The sequence below is a fragment of the Myxine glutinosa genome, chromosome 2 (genome assembly GCF_964187855.1).
Source record: "Myxine glutinosa chromosome 2, kmMyxGlut1.1, whole genome shotgun sequence".
Classification (NCBI taxonomy): domain Eukaryota; kingdom Metazoa; phylum Chordata; class Myxini; order Myxiniformes; family Myxinidae; genus Myxine; species Myxine glutinosa.
The window spans coordinates 15,372,139-15,391,330 of NC_136262.1; the positions used below are offsets into that span (position 1 = coordinate 15,372,139).

Below are 19,192 nucleotides of genomic sequence, written 5' to 3' on the forward strand. Positions count from 1 at the left end.
TGTTAACACGTCCTTCATGCCTTTCATTTGGTTCTCTCGGGTGGCCATCCTGTTTTCCAATCCCGTTATCCCCTCGTTCATTTCTCTGGCTAGGCCACCCATGCCCTCCAATTGGCCCCCTAATTTGCATTCTAATCCCCCCAATTTACTTTCTAACCCCCCAATTTGACTTCCCAATTGCTCCCCCATTCTATTTTCCATTCCCTCACTATCGGCCCTTATTTCTCCCATCTCCTTCCTCAATCCTCCAATTTGGCTTCCCAATTGCTCCCTGTTCTTTTCCATCTCCTTACTCAATCCCTCAATTTGGTTTCCCAACCACATTTGTATGGCTGCCTGCAGCTGCGTAATGAGGTCCTGCATATTCATCCCTCCCATTTGCGCAGCGGGCGCGGCCCTCGTCGCCATGGGCGAGGCGCCGCCATTTTGTGCGCCTGCAACCCCCACTACCGCACCTTCTTCAATTTCCTCTTCCATTTCTCCCAATTGTTCCACTTCTTCCCGGGGGTCCTGGGTTAACTCTAATTCTTCTTCTATTTCTTCCACCGGCATCCGATCGCTTTGGCTATCAATGGCACGACACGAATAATAAAATTTCGGCCGCTCGTAATTTTGTCCAAAATATAAAAATTTGGTTCGGTTTCAAATCTCACTCCCCGACACCAATTGTTGCGGCCAATAGCACAATTGGTGTCCAAAATTGTCTAAAAATTTTTTAGTCCCAGGTTCCAAATCCCACTCCTGACACCAATTGTTGCGGATCTCGAACATCGGCTCTCCCCTTATCAAGGGGGGGTTAATCCCCTTGTCCTTTTATCTGGCCGACGCGAGTCCTGGAAGTTACAACGTTCCTTCCGGTCGGTATTAAATAGGGTTATTGGTCGACTTAGTCCTAATACCTAATTACTAACACCGACCGTGAAGCAAGGAAATAACTCTTGCCCGAACCACGGCGTTAGTGGACACGCCGAGCGAAGCGAGCCGCGATTCGGGCCGTTAACAAGGACTAGACCCGATTATGGCGGTTCCGATCGTGCCACGTTTACCCAATGGAGAAAAGACTAGGACGATCGGATTAAGGAGAAAGCAGAAAGAACAGGGCAATTTATTAACAATTTACAGAAAGAAGAGGAAACAAAAGAAATGTGCAGGATAGGAAGAGGAAGAAGCAGCACACAGGGCAGCCTTAAACAGTCTTATCTTATTCCCTGGACAAACGGGCCCGTCTCACATACAGACACTCACACGGGGATTGTAGATGGTAGGGTGGAACAGGTTGATGGTCAGCAGCATGTCCAGGCTCCAATCCGGTTCCGGTCCAGGCTCCGGTCCAGCGGACGAAACCCAGCAGTCAGCTACGTGGATTGTAGCATGACACGAACGGACAGTTATAACGACGGGGGGGGGGGGAAGGCTGGTACTAGCGTACGTAATGGTTGCACACTCGCGTCAAACGCCCCCCCTCCAAGGTCCTGCTTTGAGCTCCCAATGCCAACGAGCCCTCTCTGATCAAGCGCATGTACCCACGAGTCCTCTTTAATGAGTGCCGCTGCATAAGTCCTCTGGTAAGTCCTCTTGCAAAGCGCGTTTCCAACCAGTCCCTGTAAAAGGGCTTTGTGTGCTCGCTTTTATATCTCAAGCAAGCGATCGCTCCGCGAGCCCCAAAGCCACGCCTGTCGGCGATGTCACTTCAGCCCTGGTTGGCTGGTTATCGTGGCCACACCTTTTTCCTGGCGCTCCGCCCCCTTTTTCCGGGCCTCACCTCGTGGCTTATGGCGGCGTTGAGCAAGCTCACGGGCAGCGAAGGCTGCTGCTGCTGACCGAGGAGCGCACCAAATTGGAAAGGGCCATGGGGCACAGACAGGAGGGCGCGTAATGGTGTCGCTTGGAGAGGGAGGCTGGCAAAATGGATGGAATGGGGCCTACTCCTTATTTGATTGACACAACGCAGATTCAACTATTGGAAACATGGCCTTATCTATACACATACCAATGAAATAACTGAAGTCCTATGGTGACCTACGTGTTGCTTGTGGCCTATCTATGGGGTGCTACCTTTAACCTTTAATGATGTCATATTTACAAGTGTGGGTTCTCAAAACCACAACAATATATATATGTGTATATATATATATATATATATATATATATATATATATATATATATATATATATATATATATACTGTATATATATATATATATATATATATATATATATATATATATATATATATATATATATATATATATATATATATATATATTGTTGCGGATATGGGATTTGGCCTCCATCCATATCCGCTTGTAAATATTCCCCTATTTCCCCAATACTCCCCAACTATCCCCAATCCCCCATTCCCTAGTCCCATTGTCTGTAAACAACACTCTGTAGCCCCGACCTTCCCCTTTTTCCCCCATTAAATGTCGTGCCCAGGTTCACCGCATCTCACGTAGACAACTATAGGACATCTTGCTAGTTATTCTTAGTCTATGTCAGTTAAGGACTCGTTTCCATTAATTCTGACTCTTCGTTGCACCAGAATGTGATTGTATGGCACCGTTAGAAAGTTTAGGACCTCCCAATACCTCCCCGCAGCTCTTCCTCATGCTACAACCACAACAACAACAGCGGCGGCGGCGGCGGCGCGGGGAGTGTGCGTCCTCACTCCGGCTTGGTTAGCCGCCATTGACCATGTGCTCCGACGGGGTTACCACGCAGGGGCTCACTGTCAGCTCCTCGTCAAGGGCGGAGCCCGGTAACCCCCCGCACCCAATAAGAAGCGGCGGACCGATTCCATCTGGGGCGGAGCTAACGAGCCGAGGGCGTGTCACTCCCCGCGGGACATGCGCAGGAAGACGGAGGTGACGTCAGATGCGCCTCAGCTTGGAGAGAAAAGGACGCCACCTCCAGCGCGACGATACCTCCCCGCATCTCTAGACCGGACCGGGTCGATTCTGCCCCTGAGCTCAAGGTGCACCTTGAGCTATCGACTGCCTGCCCTTCCTTGCCAGCAATCCCTGTGTGAGTCAGTCTTGTCCCGTTTGTCTGTGGTTTGTCGGGGCTAAGATAAGACCGTGTATAAGTGCCCATCTTTCTGTGCTGTACCTCTGTGCCGTGTAATCTAAACGTTCTGCATAACCATATTATATCCTCCTCCGGAGGTCTTGAGAACTGTACCCCTGGTGTCGCGTCATTTAACCCAGCCGTTGTGTCCTTTCCTTCATTGATCTAGCGTAGCACGATTCGGCCAACGTTCGAGTGTAATCGGGTAACTTGTGCGAACACGGCGGCCATTCCGCTCGGTCAAGCAACATCTAAGTCGTGTCCGTAACAATATATATATATATATATATATATATATATATATATATATATATATATATATATATATCAAACCAAAGAAACACATTTGTGACTTACCTGTATTTATAAACGCCAATTTTTTGTGACTGACTTGATTTTGATAAATTTGTATTGACCTTCCCTTCCAGCTCAAGCTGATAATTTAAAATAAATATAAATTTGTGCTCAATTCCTTTTTATCTATGTGTTGGGTTCTGATTTCTGATTTACAGTATATATATTCAGTCAGAGCACAAAATACATTTGGCCGACCTCCCCAGCACCATCCACCCTCCACCATTACCCCATCCTCCCACAACACTCGGTCCACCATCACCACCACTTCCCCTCACACAACATCCCCCCTTCCCTCACTTCCAGAGAAAGCAGGCATGGTCAAAGATGACTATGCCTCTGCAGCAACATGTGGTGAGGCGCACATTCACCAATCCATGCGAGTTATCCCCATTGTTTTGTTATTGAAACTGTTTATTCAATTGCTCACATGGAGATGTTTCTCGTTTGACCATTGGGCTATGAGAAGAGCATGAATCAGTTGGGAAAGCATGGTATTTCATTTCCCAAGCACAATTTCAAATCCAGCCAATCACCATTTTACTCTGTGGGGCCACACCCTCCTACACGTAAGGGGTGCAAGGTAAGGTTCACCTCCCTGGTGTAACAGAAGACGGCTGTGGTTAGACACATTGCAGAGCATGAAATAACGGATCAACAAACAGGTTCCTGCCACTCTATTCTTCTTTAATCAGAAGATACTCTCTGCAAGGAATAACATGCTGGATGAATACGCAGATCAAAGTCCATCTTTGCGTGCAACTAACTGCAGGCCAAAACACTTTCCAGATTTTCTTTCATGTCACCTGCCAGACAGGTGCAAATTGGTGCAAATATTCCAAGTTATGAGAAGGTTACAACTTTAAAGGATTGTCGGTTCAGAGTTGGCAATACAGTGTCTTCAGAAAGTATTCACACCGCTTGACTTTTTAACATTTTGTTGTTACAGCCTGAATTTAAAATGGATTCAATTGAGATTTTTTTTTTGGCACCGATATACACCTCATACCCCATTAATGTCAAAGTGGAAAATGTTTCTGGAAATTTTTACAAATTAATTAAAAATGAAAAGAGGAAATGTCTTTAGTCAATAAGTATTCAACACCTTTGCAATGAAACTCCAAATTGAGCTCAGATGCATCCAATTTCCTTTGATAATCCTTGACATGTCTCTACAATTTGATTGGAGACCACCTGTGACCAACTCAAATGATTGGACATTATTTAGAAAGAAACACACCTTTCTTTATAAGGTCTCACAGTTGACAGTGCATGTCAGAGGAGAAACTTTACCGTGTAGTCCAAGGAACTGTCCATAGAACTAGTGGGTACACACACACAAACACACATATTCAGTGTTTGTCTAGTCAGTATGTCCTTGTGTGTTTGTGTGTGAGCTCTTTTTTTTTTTTTTTTTTTTTTTTGGTATACAGAATCGAGGCTCGTGAAAGAGCTAACATTTATCACACAAACAAATCAAACAGACAAACAAAATATATAAAAAGAGGGAGCGGTAGACAAGATGGGGAAGCACACAAACACAACATTTGAGAGCAGGGACATCGGGAGATGTGTGGGAGGGAGAGGGCTTGGGGGGAGGAGGCGTGGAAAGGGTGGGGGGGGGGGGGGGTGAAGTATAAAACACAAGGACACCAGGGACTTCCAGGAAAGAAGTTGGTATTTCAAAAAAGTGGTTTGGGGTAAAATTAGCGGGGGTAGAAAAGATCAAGGTTTTGGATGGGGGAAGATAAGAGATGGTGGTGAACAGCTGTTTTAAAGACCTGGAGGGAGGAGTGGGATAGAAGAGAGTGAGGGAGTTTGTTCCAGAGGCGGGAGAAAAGAGGAATGAAGGAGTGAAGGTGAGCAGAGAGTCTTGATTTTGGCAGTTTAGCCATAAGAGGGGTTGCAGGCAGATCTTGTGCCACCTGTAGGAATATTTGGGGGACAGAGCCCAGGGAGATCTGGGGGGGGGGGGGGGGCAAGGCCGGAGAGGAGTCGGTAGAAGACGGAAAACCACCAACCTGCCTGCGGTGAGTGAGTGAAAGGCCCTTGGAGTTAGCTTCATCGTGGGAGATTCCAATGATTCTGAACGCTTTGGTTTCAACAGCGTGAAGACGAGCTAGGTGTGAGGCAGGAGCACCAGCCCAGAGGGGAGAGCAGTATTCCATTGAGCTGCGGATGAAAGCCTTGTATGTGGTGAGGAGCTCAGGTGTGCCAAGGAAGGACTTCGCACGACGGAGGATGCCCAGTCGGTGACTGCCTTTGGAGGCCAGCTTGGAAATGTGGTTTTTCCAGGAAAGATCATGGTAGATAGTGAGACCCAAAAGCTTGAGTGACGGAACTTCTTGGAGAGGATTATTCAGAAAGTGGATGGGAGGGTTGTCCAGTCGGTCTTTTCAGAGAGACCGTAAGAGTGTGAGATTTGTCAGGATTGAAAGACATGTTCCACTTGTTTGCCCAGTCTGATTTTGTCCAGGTCTGCAGAGTGAGGAGGCTGCAGACTGCCGATCTGAGGGATGAGGAATGGAGCGACAGAGAGTGGAGTCATCAGCAAAGAAATAGAGAGGATTTTCAAGAGAGTCAGAGAGATCATTGATGAAGACCAGCAAAAGCACAGGGCCCAGAACACTGCCTTGGGGAACTCCAGCCTGAACAGGAAGAGGAGATGAGAGAAACCCATTCAGGGCCACACGTTGACTGCGACGAGAGAGGAAGTCTGCCAGCCATGCGTGGAGATTTCCATGGATACCAAAGGAGGAGAGTTTGGTGAGCAGAGCGGGGTGCCAGACCGTATCGAAGGCACGTGATATGTCAAGGGAGACGGCTCTAATTTCCTGTTTGGCATTGAGGACCTCCATCCATTGTTGAGAAAGCAGATAAGAAGCAGCATGTCCAGAGTAGAGTGACCAGGTCTGAAACCAAATTGATGATCAGAGATCAAGCCATTGGAGAAGAGGAAAGATTTCATATCCGAAGCAATGATGGATTCCATGACTTTGCTGATAATTGGGAGAAGGCTGATTGGTCTGTAGTTGCTAGGATCTGTTTTTGCACATTTTTTGTGCAAAGCGGTGATGTTGGCTGATTTCCAAGCAGATGGCAGATGACCTTGAGCAAAAGATCGGGTGACGAGAACAGAGAGAGGGAGTGAAAGAGCGGAAGAACAGGATTTTAGGACCCGTGGGCTGATGCCGTCAGGTCCAGTGGCAGAATCAGAGTCGAGCGTTGACAGAAACTTTTCCACCTTGTCAGGAGGAAAGGACACAGAGTTCAGGAGCAGCTGGGTATGACTGGGTACAGAGAGGGATGGGTTTGGGACACAATATTTAGAGGCAAACACAGACTTGAGGCATTCAGCTTTTTCATGTGCGGAGTCAGCTGTGTAGCCGTTTGAGGTAAGGGAGGGGATGGAGGGGGAAAAAACACCAGAAATAGATTTGACCAGACGCCACCAGGATTTGGAAGAGGGAGACAGATAAGAGAGTTCGGTCTTGAGACCGGAGAGATATTGTTTCCTGGCTCTCCTGAGGGTGGACACGCACTTGTTTCGGGCTTTGTGAAAGGAAATGAGATTTCCTTCCGTTGGATTTGCTTTCCAGGAGATGAAGGCAAGTTGTTTCTGGGCAACAGCCTCACCACAAGATTCCGTGTACCATGGATGGGAGGAAGGGTATGACAACTGAAGACGAGATTGGATAAATCTGTGCATGAGATAGAGAGCTATTTACTTTGGAAGAATTCCCAGGATGAGTTGATGTCAGAGGAGGTAGAGATGGGAGACCAGTCCAGATGATTGATGGCTGCTTGAAGACCGTGCCAGTTGGCCTGAGTGAAATGCCAGACTCGTCGACGCTGAGGAGGCTCTCTGAGAATGGTCAGAGAGATGTCCACTTTAACAAGCACATGATCAGATGAGGCGATTGGAGCAGAAGAAGAGCAGCAGACATTTTCAGGGAAGTTAGTCACAGCCAAGTCCAGAAGAGAAGATGCTCCGTTGACTGAGATCCGGATTGGGAAATTGACAGATTGTGTCAGTCCCAGTGAGTCGCAGAAGTCCTTTGCTGAGGAGCCATGGCTGGTGAGAGAGGTACCCACACCCAGCCAACTGGCATGGTGACAATTGAAATCACCACATATGAGGAAGAGAGAGTTGGGATGGGTCGATAGAAGTTGGTCCATATTATCAGACAGCGAGATGTCGATGGAGTCATCACTGTTTGGTGGACGGTACAGCACACATATGAACAAAAGGTGGGAGCGAAGGGGAAGCCGTAGCCAGAGGTATTCCTGGGGGTGAGGTGGAGAGAGGGCAGTGCAGGGCGAGTGAGGAAGAGAGTTTTTTAAATAAAGATAGCAACCCCACCTCCAGGACGAGGCTCAGGTCGATCATACCGGAGGAGGGAGTAACCTGGGAGAGATACCAAGGAATCAGAGACATCATGAAGGAGGAAAGTTTCTGTTAAGCAGATCACATCTGGTTTGTCAGAAGCAACCTGTATGGAGAGATCAGTCAAGTTTGAGCAAAGGCCCCGGATGCTTGAGGTCCATACCGTTAATGAAGAGGAAGGGGGAGCATCGGATACAGAACAGGGGGAGGGGGAAGGGTAGGGTAAGATGTGGAAGAGGAGGAAGTGGTAGGGAGAGCTGTTGAAGGTGTGTCAGAGATTTCAGAATAGCTTGGAGAAAGGGAAGGATGGGGCGGACAAAAGGTTTGATGGTGATTGGGTGAGGCACAGTGAGGTGTTATTTGAGGAGGAGGAAGAGCGAGGCAGAAGATTGGGGGAGATAAAGGTGAAGGTTGGAAGGGGGAAGAAGCGGGGAGGACGCTTTGAGGAGGAGGGGTGAGAGGGGAGTCTAGGAGGGGAGGAGCGAGGGAGAGTCTCGGAGGGGAGGGGTGTGGGGGGAGTTTAGGAGGGAAGGGGCAAGGGGGAGATTTGAAAGGGATGGGTGATGGGAAGGATTTGTAGGGGAGGGGCAAGGGGGAAGATTTGAAAGGGATGGGTGATGGGGAAGATTTGGAGGGGAGGGGTGATGGGGAAGTTTTGGAGGAGAGGGGTGATGGGGAAGATTTGGAGGGGAGGGGTGAGATTGGATTTTAGAAAGTGTACGATTAATGGGAAACGAACATTTATTGCAAAATGATTTTATTTTGAAAACTTATTGCGAGCCTTAGCCCAAGTATTTTTTTTTTTAAAGTGAAAAAAGTTAAGGGGTGTGAATACATTTTGGAGGCACTGTAAATTATTGGGAATTGGTCCAAACACAGCCAGGTTTGTGTCAAAAAGATTGACACACACACACACACACACACACACACACACACACACACACACACACACACACACACACACACACACACACACACACACACACACACACACACACACACACACACACACACACACACACACACACACACTAGTGACTTTGGAAAATGGACACCTGGAGGGGGAGGCTATGGAAGCGCATTGACGTACATCTGAGGAACCCCCACACAGTTATTCCTTAATCTGTGTAAGGTAGACCTTTGCCCCTTGTCTCAGGGTTCAGGAATGAGAGCATGTTGTAATTTGAATAATTTATGTATTCCTGGTGTGATGTCTCCCCCATTTTCAACTATTCCTTTCTTTCAATCCCCATTCGCTTTGTTCTAAAAAAAATAAATATGCTTTCAATCTCCAATCGGTTAGTTCTCTGCGGGGGGGATGTGTTGTCAGCAATATTCAGTTCTATATTTCCAGTTCATGACACAAAATATGTGTTTTGAGGAAGGTTTATGAATTAAATATGTGATACAAAAGTATATACTTGCTTTATGATGGAAAAAAAACCTTTTCATTCATTTCCTGTTTGTTCATCAATGTTAATCAATAGAGTATGAGAGAAAAGTAAAAGTTCATTGATGAAGAAGCCAGCAATCAAGCTCAAGTATTCTCTTCCTAAAACCACCATTTTGGCGAATAAAATAACCTGAATATATATGCATACACAGTGCATTCAGAAAGTATTCAGACCCCTTCACTTTTTTCACATTTTGTGATGTTGCAGCCTTATGCTGAAATCGTTTAAATTCATTTTTTCCCTCATCAATCTACACTCAATACCCCATAATGACAAAGAGAAAACAGGATTTTAGAAAGTTTTGCAAATTTATTAAAAAGAAAAAACGGAAATATCACATTGACATAAGTATTCATACCCTTTGCTATGACACTTGAAATGTAGCTCAGGTGCCTCCCATTTCTCGTGATCATCTTTGAGATGTTTCTACACCTTGATTGGAGTCCACCTGTGGTAAATTCAATTCATTGGACATGATTTGGAAAGGCACACACCTGTCTATATAAGGTCTCACAGCTGACAATGCATATCGGAGCAAAAACCAAGCCATGAGGTTGAAGGAACTGCCTGCAGAGCTGAGAGACAGGATTGTGTCGAGGCACAGATCTGGGGAAGCCCACCAAAAAATTCTGCTGCATTGAAGGTTCCCAAGAGCACAGTGGCCTCCATAATTCTTAAATGGAAGAAGTTTGGAACAACCAGGACTCTTCCTAGAGATGGCCGCCCGGCCAAACTGAGCAACCGGGGGAGAAGGGCCTTGGTAAGAGAGGTGACCAAGAACCCGATGGTCACTCTGGCTGAGCTCCAGAGATCCTGTGTGGAGATGGGAGAAACTTCCAGAAGGACAACCATCACTGCAACACTCCACCGATCTGGGCTTTATGGCAGAGTGGCCAGACGGAAGCCTCTCCTCAGTGAAAGACACATGAAAGCCCGCTTGGAGTTTGCAAAAAAAGCACCTAAAGGACTCTCAGACTATGAGAAACAAGATTCTGTGGTCTGATGAAACCAAGATTGAACTGTTTGGCTCCTGTCTGGCCACTCTGCCATAAAGCCCAGATCGGTGGAGTGTTGCAGTGATGGTTGTCCTTCTGGAAGTTTCTCCCATCTCCACACAGGATCTCTGGAGCTCAGCCAGAGTGACCATCGGGTTCTTGGTCACCTCTCTTACCAAGGCCCTTCTCCCCCGATTGCTAAGTTTGGCCGGGCGGCCAGCTCGAGCAAGAGTCCTGGTTGTTCCAAACTTCTTCCATTTAAGAATTATGGAGGCCACTGTGCTCTTGGGAACCTTCAATAAAACCACCTTTAGAGGCCATTTTTCCCCACAAGCGGGGGTTGGCCTTTTTCGGGGACCGTGGTTGTTGTTGTTTTTTTGGTCCCCTTTTTGAAGCAATGTTTTACGGCCGGAAGCCCTTCCTGCCGCCCACCCTTTTTGTCGCCTTTTTTCGACAAACAGGGAATTAACAGTGAACTGGTACTCAATTTGCCGACCTCGGAAGGATGACAGGCTGAGTCAACCCCCCTGGCGTTAATTCAGCGATCGACCGGGATTCGAACCCAGGATCCTAAGCTGGCACCCTAGCCACTAGACCCACAACACCAGGGAACCTTCAATGCAGCAGAATTTTTTTTTGTAGGCTTCCCCATATCTGTGCCTCGACACAATCCTGTCTCTCAGCTCTGCAGGCAGTTCCTTTGACCTCATGGCTTGGTTTTTGCTCTGATATGCATTGTGAGCTGTGAGACCTTATATAGACAGGTGTGTGCCTTTCCAAATCATGTCCAATCAATTGAATTTACCACAGGTGGACTCTAATCAAGGTGTAGAAACATCTCAAAGATGATCAAGAGAAATGGGAGGCACCTGAGCTAAATTTCAAGTGTCATAGCAAAGGGTATGAATACTTCTGTAAATGTGATATTTCAGTTTTTTATTTTTAATAAACTTGCAAAACTTTCTAAAATCCTGTTTTCTCTTTGTCATTATGGGGTATTGAGTGTAGATTGATGAGGGAAAAAATGAATATAAACGATTTCAGCATAAGGTTACAACATAACAAAATGTGAAAAAAGTGAAGGGGTCTGAATACTTTCTGAATGAATGATCGTTTTAAGGCCATTTTCCCCGCTAAAGCGGGGTTTAGCCTTGCGGGCCCCATGACAATCATGGTTCCCTGTTTTGAGGCAAATGTTTTTTTTATGGCCGGATGCCCTTCCTGACGCCATCCCTTGGTCACGCTCTTACGATGCGCAGGGATACGGTGTACCTATTCTAAATCGGGATACACACCGTGATCATTCATCCCAGCAAGCTGGTACTCAATTTGCCGACCTCGGAAGGATGACAGGCTGAGTCAACCCCCCTGGCGTTAATTCAGCGATCGACCAGGATTCGAACCCAGGATACTAGGATTCCAAGCCGGCACCCTAACCACTAAGCCAAATGCCCGAGAATGCACTGTGTGTGTGTGTGTGTGTGTGTGTGTGTGTGTGTGTGTGTGTGTGTGTGTGTGTGTGTGTGTGTGTGTGTGTGTATGTATGTGTATATATATATATATATATATATATATATATATATATAGCTACCACAGTTCAGGCCCAATGTTTTTTTTTTGAAGGAAGGAGAATCAAAAAATATATTTGGCATTAGTACTCAAATCCTGTATTCATGTATTTTTGGTAAAGGCTTTCATGCAAAGAGGAAAGCAAACAAGTAAAAAAAAAAAAATACAATCCATTTGATTAAAAAGCAGGAATCAAACTGCAACATGTGTGCAGTGTCCAATTCCCAGTCCGTATGTTTCTCCAGTAGGAAGCTCACTGTTCACCGTCACCAATACAACTGCCATTTTTAGGTGACTCCACGCAACGGACAAGTCCATGACCCAGCAGTTCAACGTCTGCCAAGATGGTGGCCATATTGGCAGAAATGCAGGCACTAGTGGAAATGCCCGAGGTGCTCGTCGCTGTGGAATCAACAGAGTTCCGAGCTGCGGCATGAGTAGGCTGCAAGGGCAGAATGGGGGAAAAGATCAGAAAAAAAATGACTACACAGGCGTAATATGGCGGCTATATTGGCAGAAATGCAGGCACTAGTGGAAATGTCCGAGATGCTCATCTGTGGGGAAAAAAACAACAACATTATTCCAGGATTAAGGTACCCAATTGACCCATATAATCATTATTCTGAACTTATTTGGATGTATATTAAAGCATAACTATGTTAAAAATCACATGTTTACTTATTCTGGTACTGTAAAATGTTAGCATCCTTAAACACAAAATGAAGGAAGCACAACTGCATCCAACTTTGTTTGTTCCTTGTACGTTTTTCCAAACTCTGGGACAATTTTCCCGAAATTTGCTGTGTTGCGTTATTTCCATGTGCGGAAAGTGAACGCCACTAGAACAAAAATTCAATTCTTAATCAAATGAGGTAAAATATGAAATAATGGTGTTTTGGCTGATCAAACATGTACAAAGGGTCCAGTCTCAACAGGACGAGACTGAGCCTAATGCGTGGTCGAATGATACTGCAGAACATCGAACAAGGGAATGAGGCCATTCGGCCCATCATTGCAGTGTTTCACTGCCGAGTATATTTGTGCTGCAGATGTAAAACGTCCATTTCTGGGCCCAGATGTTTTGTTTTTTTCTTGTTGTTTCTCTGGAAATTATGAAATTCGGAAGCCATGGTGTGTGAAATGACAAGACACCGAATATAGCAGCAGCATTGACTGATGCAAGTATATCTGATGGCAGCAAGTGGGCAAATAAACCCTGATCCATTCGGTGGCGTCACAAGGTGCCAATGGAGTAGCCCTACGACTGGCAGGTGATACGAGCGGCACATGGACGCCATGGCACTCTGCTCCAGGCCATCTTCTTGTGGCTTGTCTAACGCATCCACATGGCAAGCTTTCTTTGATTGTGGCATACTGAAGGTGAGGCATTAAAGCATGAAGCCTAAGGCCTATATGCACGGTGTAAGACCCGTAACACTAATGCTTTCGATATTTTATGGTCACTTTAACAATCGGTTTGTTTGTGTTTCACACTGAATGAAAAACGTAAAGGTAGAGCATGGCGATTGTGATATATGCCAGGTTCGACGATATGCTCAGCCTGAACGACATAGAAATCAAAATGGCGGTGTGTGGAGTCAGCCGTCATACGCAGTAATGACATCTCAGAAGTAATCACATTACATCACCCCTGTCATGTGACCAGATCCTCAGCTCTGATTGGTGTACGTTTGTGAGGGACATACATACAAACATACATGCATACACACATACAAACTGTTCCAGATGGCTTTGCCCTATGGGCTACACCGTAAAAACAGCTGGGCCAATCTCCACCAAATTGAGGTGGGTGCCCAGAGACACAACTACCCCCTCTCCCACGAGGATGGAGAGCCGATTTACATTTACAAATGTGCTCATAATTGTATTTTTTGGTATTTCACCTGTTGACCCCACCCCACACCAGGACCCCAGGGGGGTGGGGAAAAAAACTGCTCTCACAGCTTCTTGCCATGTGGGGATCATAACCACCAAATTTGGTGAGTTTCCACATAAACGTTTAGGAGGAGATAGCATGACGGACTGACAGACAGAGCAGACTACAATATCGCCCCTTTTTTTTTTTAATTGCGGGGATCATAAAAAGTGTGGGGTTAATAACATTTTCTGAAAGCACAAAGCAGTTTCCATTCAAACACCCAGAGGACTCAAATGTCTCCGAGGACGCAAAAGACCCAAAAGTTTGGTTTCCGCTTCCGGTTTTGCCGACGAGGTTGTGTTTTTTCCAAGCTCTCCACGCTATCAAAGTTAAGTATTTTTACCGTTTGTATTTTTGTCAAAACTGTATTTTTATTTTACAGTGTGTGTGCCTACTGTGTGCTTCTGGGAAGATCTCGGTGTAAATCTTGCAAACCTGTATATAATCATCGGTTGTTTCCTGCCTTATCAGGCCTGGTCCTCGAGGCTCTGTCGTTTCCTCTCGGCGGTTATTTGTGGTCCATTTACTTTCATTCTCTCACTGTTTTTTCCAGTCTTTCTTTTCACCCTATACTTCCCCGAACATCTTACCTTTTGTTTAGTCTTAATTAAAATAAAAAACTCCAAAAAAATCTAATTTCCTTCTTTGTTCATGTTCGTTCGTTCTTCGAGCATGTGTTTCGCCCCACGCGTTTCTCTCCTTCCTTCATAACTCAATCCTCTCCAGCCAAAAGACACCTTTCCAATTCTATTTTTCACCACACTCCTTCAACGTTCTCCTTCTTCCTCTGATCCACTTTCACCTTACCTTCAAAAAAAACATTAACGAAGAATTTAATAAGTCGGCCTCTCCTCCCGTACCAACACATTTGCTGATACACCCCCCTGTTCCTTCATTCTCTGCTCTCCTGGCTGTCAATCTCCTATTCTTCTGTTCCTGCTTCTGAACCTGTCCTGGAATCATTAATCCCCTCTGAGGAATCCTTCATGCCCTCATTTAGGGAATTTCCCTAGATATTTTTCACGGTTTAGTTTTAAAATGTTGAAACTTTCCTCTGAAGTGTTGTATTGTGTTGTATATTATAACTTTTCTTCTTCTTCTTCTTCTTTAAAAGGTTGCTTTCAATTTGCTCACCAAATCTCTTAATTTCAAATAAAAATTCAATCTCTCACAGTTCTTCCTTCCTACATTCCCTAAACTCATCTGCCTTCCACCCCTCCTCCAACGTTTTCAAATGGATCTCTGACTTGAAAATCACAAGAAACTCATTTTGCAATAAATGTTCATTTTCCATAAATCGTCCAACACTTTCTAAAATCCAAACTCATCCTTCCCCTCCTAAACTCACCCCTCACCCATCCCCTCCCAACTCCCCCCTCCCCCCTCCCCTCCCAACTCCCCCCTCCCCCCTCCCCTCCCAACTCCCCTATCCCCTCCCAACTCCCCCCTCCCCTCCCAACTCCCCCCTCCCCTCCCAACTCTGCTGGCTTTCCCTGAAAATGTCTGCTGCTCTTCTTCTGCTCCAATCGGCTCATCTGATCATGTGCTTGTTAAAGTGGACATCTCTCTGACCATTCTCAGAGAGCCTCCTCAGCGTCGACGAGTGTGGCATTTCACTCAGGCCAACTGGCATGGTCTTCAAGCAGCCATCAATCATCTGGACTGGTCTCCCATCTCTACCGCCTCTGACATCAACTCATCCTGGGAATTCTTCCAAAGTAAACTGCTCTCTCTCATGCACAGATTTATCCCATCTCGTCTTCAGTTGTCATACCCTTCCTCCCGTCCATGGTACACGGAATCTTGTGGTGAGGCTATTGCCCAGAAACAACTTGCTTTCGTCTCCTGGAAAGCAAATCCAACGGAAGGAAATCTCATTTCCTTTCACAAAGCCCGAAACAAGTGTGTGTCCACCCTCAGGAGAGCCAGGAAACAATATCTATCCGTTCTCAGGACAGAACTCTCTTATCTGTCTCCCTCTTCCAAATCCTGGTGGCGTCTGGTCAAATCTGTTTCTGGTGTTTGTTCCCCCTCCATCCCCTCCCTCACCTCAAACGGCCACACGGCTGACTCCGCGCGTGAAAAGGCTGAATGCCTCAACTCTGTGTTTGCCTCTAAATCTTGTGTCCCAAACCCATCCCTCTCTGTACCCACCGTACCCAGTCGTACCCAGCTGCTCCTGGACTCTGTGTCCTTTCCTCCTGACAAGGTGGAAAGGTTTCTGTCAACCCTCGACTCTGATTCTGCAACTGGACCTGACGGCATCAGCCCACGGGTCCTAAAATCTTGTTCTTCCGCTCTTTCACTCCCTCTCTCTGTTCTCTTCACACTCTCTTTTGCTCAAGGTCATCTGCCATCTGCTTGGAAATCTGCCAACATCACCGCTTTGCACAAAAAAGGTGCAAAAACAGATCCTAGCAACTACAGACCAATCAGCCTTCTCTCAATTATCAGTAAAGTCATGGAATCCATCATTGCTTCAGATATGAAATCTTTCCTCTTCTCCAATGGCTTGATCTCTGATCATCAATTTGGTTTCAGACCTGGTCACTCTACTCTGGACATGCTGCTTCTGCTTTCTCAGCAATGGATGGAGGTCCTCAATGCCAAACAGGAAATTCGAGCTGTCTCCCTTGACATATCACGTGCCTTCGATACGGTCTGGCACCCCGCCCTGCTCACCAAACTCTCCTCTGTTGGTATCCATGGAAATCTCCACGCATGGCTGGCGGACTTCCTCTCTAGTCGTAGTCAACGTGTGGCGCTGAATGGGTTTCTCTCATCTCCTCTTCCTGTTCAGGCTGGAGTTCCCCAAGGCAGTGTTCTGGGCCCTGTGCTTTTTCTGGTCTTCATCAATGATCTCCCCGACTCTCTTGAAAATCCTCTCTATCTCTTTGCTGATGACTCTACTCTCTGTCGCTCCATTCTTCATCCCTCAGATCGACAGTCTGCAGCCTCCTCACTCTCTGCAGACCTGGACAAAATCACAGACTGGGCAAACAAGTGGAACATGTCTTTCAATCCTGACAAATCTCACACTCTTACAATGTCTCTCCGAAAAGACCGACTGGACAACCCTCCCATCAACTTTCTGAATAATCCTCTCCAAGAAGTTCTGTCACTCAAACTTTTGGGTCTCACTATCTGCCATGATCTTTCCTGGGAAAACCACATTTCAAATCTGGCCTCCAAAGCCAGTCGCCGACTGGGCATCCTCCGTCGTGCGAAGTCCTTCCTTGGCACACCTGAGCTCCTCACCACGTACAAGGCTTTCATCCGCAGCTCAATGGAATACTGCTCTCCCCTCTGGGCTGGTGCTCCTGCCTCACACCTAGCTCGTCTTCACGCTGTTGAAAGCAAAGCATTCAGAATCATTGGAATCTCCCGCGATGAAGCTAACTCCAAGGGCCTTTCACTCACTCACCGCAGGCAGGTTGGTGGTCTTTCCGTCTTCTACCGACTCCTCTCTGGCCTTGCCCCCCCAGCTCTCTCTGGGCTCTGTCCCACAAATATTCCTACAGGTCGCACAAGATCTGCCTGCAACCCTCTTATGGTTAAACTGCCAAAATCAAGACTCTCTGCTCACCTTCGCTCCTTCATTCCTCTTTTCTCCCGCCTCTGGAACAAACTCCCTCACTCTCTTCAATCCCACTCCACCCTCCAGGTCTTTAAAACAGCTGTTCACCACCATCTCTTATCTTCCCCCATCCAAAACCTTGATCTTTTCTATCCCCGATAATTTCACCCCAATTCCACTTTTTGAAATACCAACTTCTGACCTGGAAGTCCTTGGTGTCCTTGTGTTTTATACTTCTCCCACCCCCCACCCCCCCACCCCTTCCCACGCCTCCTCCCCCCGAGCCCTCTCCCTCCCACACATCTCCCTGCTCTCAAATGTTGTGTGCTCTCAAGTGTTTGTGTGCTTCCCATTCTCTTGTCTTCCGCTCCCTCTTTTTATATATTTTGTTTGTCTGGTTGATTTGTTTGTGAAGTAAATGTCAGCTCTTTCACGAGCCTCGATTCAGTATACAAAAAAAACAAAAAAAAAACTCACCCCACACCTCCCACCCCACCCCTCCCCTCCCTCCCCTCCCAACTCACCCCTCCCCTCCCAACTCACCCCTCCCCTCCCAACTCACCCCTCCCCTCCCAACTCACCCCTCCCCTCCCAACTCACCCCTCCCCTCCCAACTCACCCCTCCCCTCCCAACTCACCCCTCCCCCCCAACTCACCCCTCACCCCTCCCAAATTCCCTCCTCACCCCTGCCCTTAAAAACTCCCCCCTCTCCCCTCCCCCCTTTTTTCTCCAATTCTCCCCTCTCACCCCTCCTCATCAAAGCATCCTCCCCACTTCCTCTCCCTTCCAACTCTTACCTCAATCTCCTCCAACCCTCTTCCTCGCTCTGTCCTCCCCCCCCCCCTTCAAACAACACCTCACTGTGCCTCACCCAATCATCATCAAACCTTTTGTCCTTCTCATCCTTCCCTTTCTCCGAGCTCTTCTGAAATCTCTGACACACTTTCAACAGCTCTCCCAACCTCCTCCTCTTACTCATCTTACCGTACCCCTCCCCCCCTCCCCTCCCTCCGATGCTCTCCCTTCCTTTTCCTTAACGGTATGGACCTCAAACCCGATTGATCTCTCCATGCAGGTTGCTTCTGACAAACCAGACGTAATCTGCTAAACAGAAACTTTCCTCCTTCAAGATGTCTCCGAGTCCTTAATATCTCTCCCTGGTTACTCCCTGCTCAGGTATGACAGACCTGCGCCTTGTCCTGGAGGGAGAGTTGCTATCTTTATCAAAAACTCTCTTCCTCACTCTCCCTGCACTTCCCTCTCTCCACCTCACCCCAGGAGTACCTCTGGCTATGGCTTCCCCTTCGCTCCCACCTTTTGTTCATATGTGTGTTGAACCATCCACCAATCAGTGATGACTCCATCTACATCTCGCTGTCTGATAACATGGACCAACTTCGATCTACTCATCCCAACTCTCTCTTCCTCATATGTGGTGATTTCAACTGTCATAATGCCAGCTGGCTGGGTGTGGGTACCTCTCTCACCAGCCATGACACCTCAGCAAAGGACTTATGTGACCAACTGGGACTGACACAATCTGTCAATTTCCCAACCCGGATCTCACTCAACGGAGCATCTTCTCTCCCACACTTGGTTATGACAAACTTCCCTGCAAATGTCTGGTGCTCTTCTTCTGCTCCAATCGGTTAATCTGACCATATGCTTGTTAAAGTGGACATCTCTCTGACCATTCTCAGACAGCCTCCTCAGCGTTGACGAGTCTGGCATTTCACTCAGGCTGACTGGCACGGTCTTCAAGCAGCCATCAATCATCTGAACTGGTCTCCCATCTCTACTGCCTCCAACATGAACTCGTCCTGGGAATTATTCCAAAGTAAATTGCTCTC

The 19,192-nt window shown here is 46.9% G+C and overlaps 1 protein-coding gene across 1 annotated transcript in view; it reads right to left on the minus strand.

Moving 5' to 3' along the window:
• Positions 1-11,900: 11,900 nt before the first annotated feature.
• The window catches only part of NOL6 (nucleolar protein 6), a 51,596-nt gene continuing 44,304 nt past the window's right edge, over positions 11,901-19,192 (minus strand). The window contains exon 25 of the mRNA XM_068108666.2: positions 11,901-12,267. Within this exon, the coding sequence (XP_067964767.2) occupies positions 12,079-12,267 (189 nt within the window). The 3' untranslated portion in view covers positions 11,901-12,078. The remainder of the gene's footprint in view (positions 12,268-19,192) is intronic.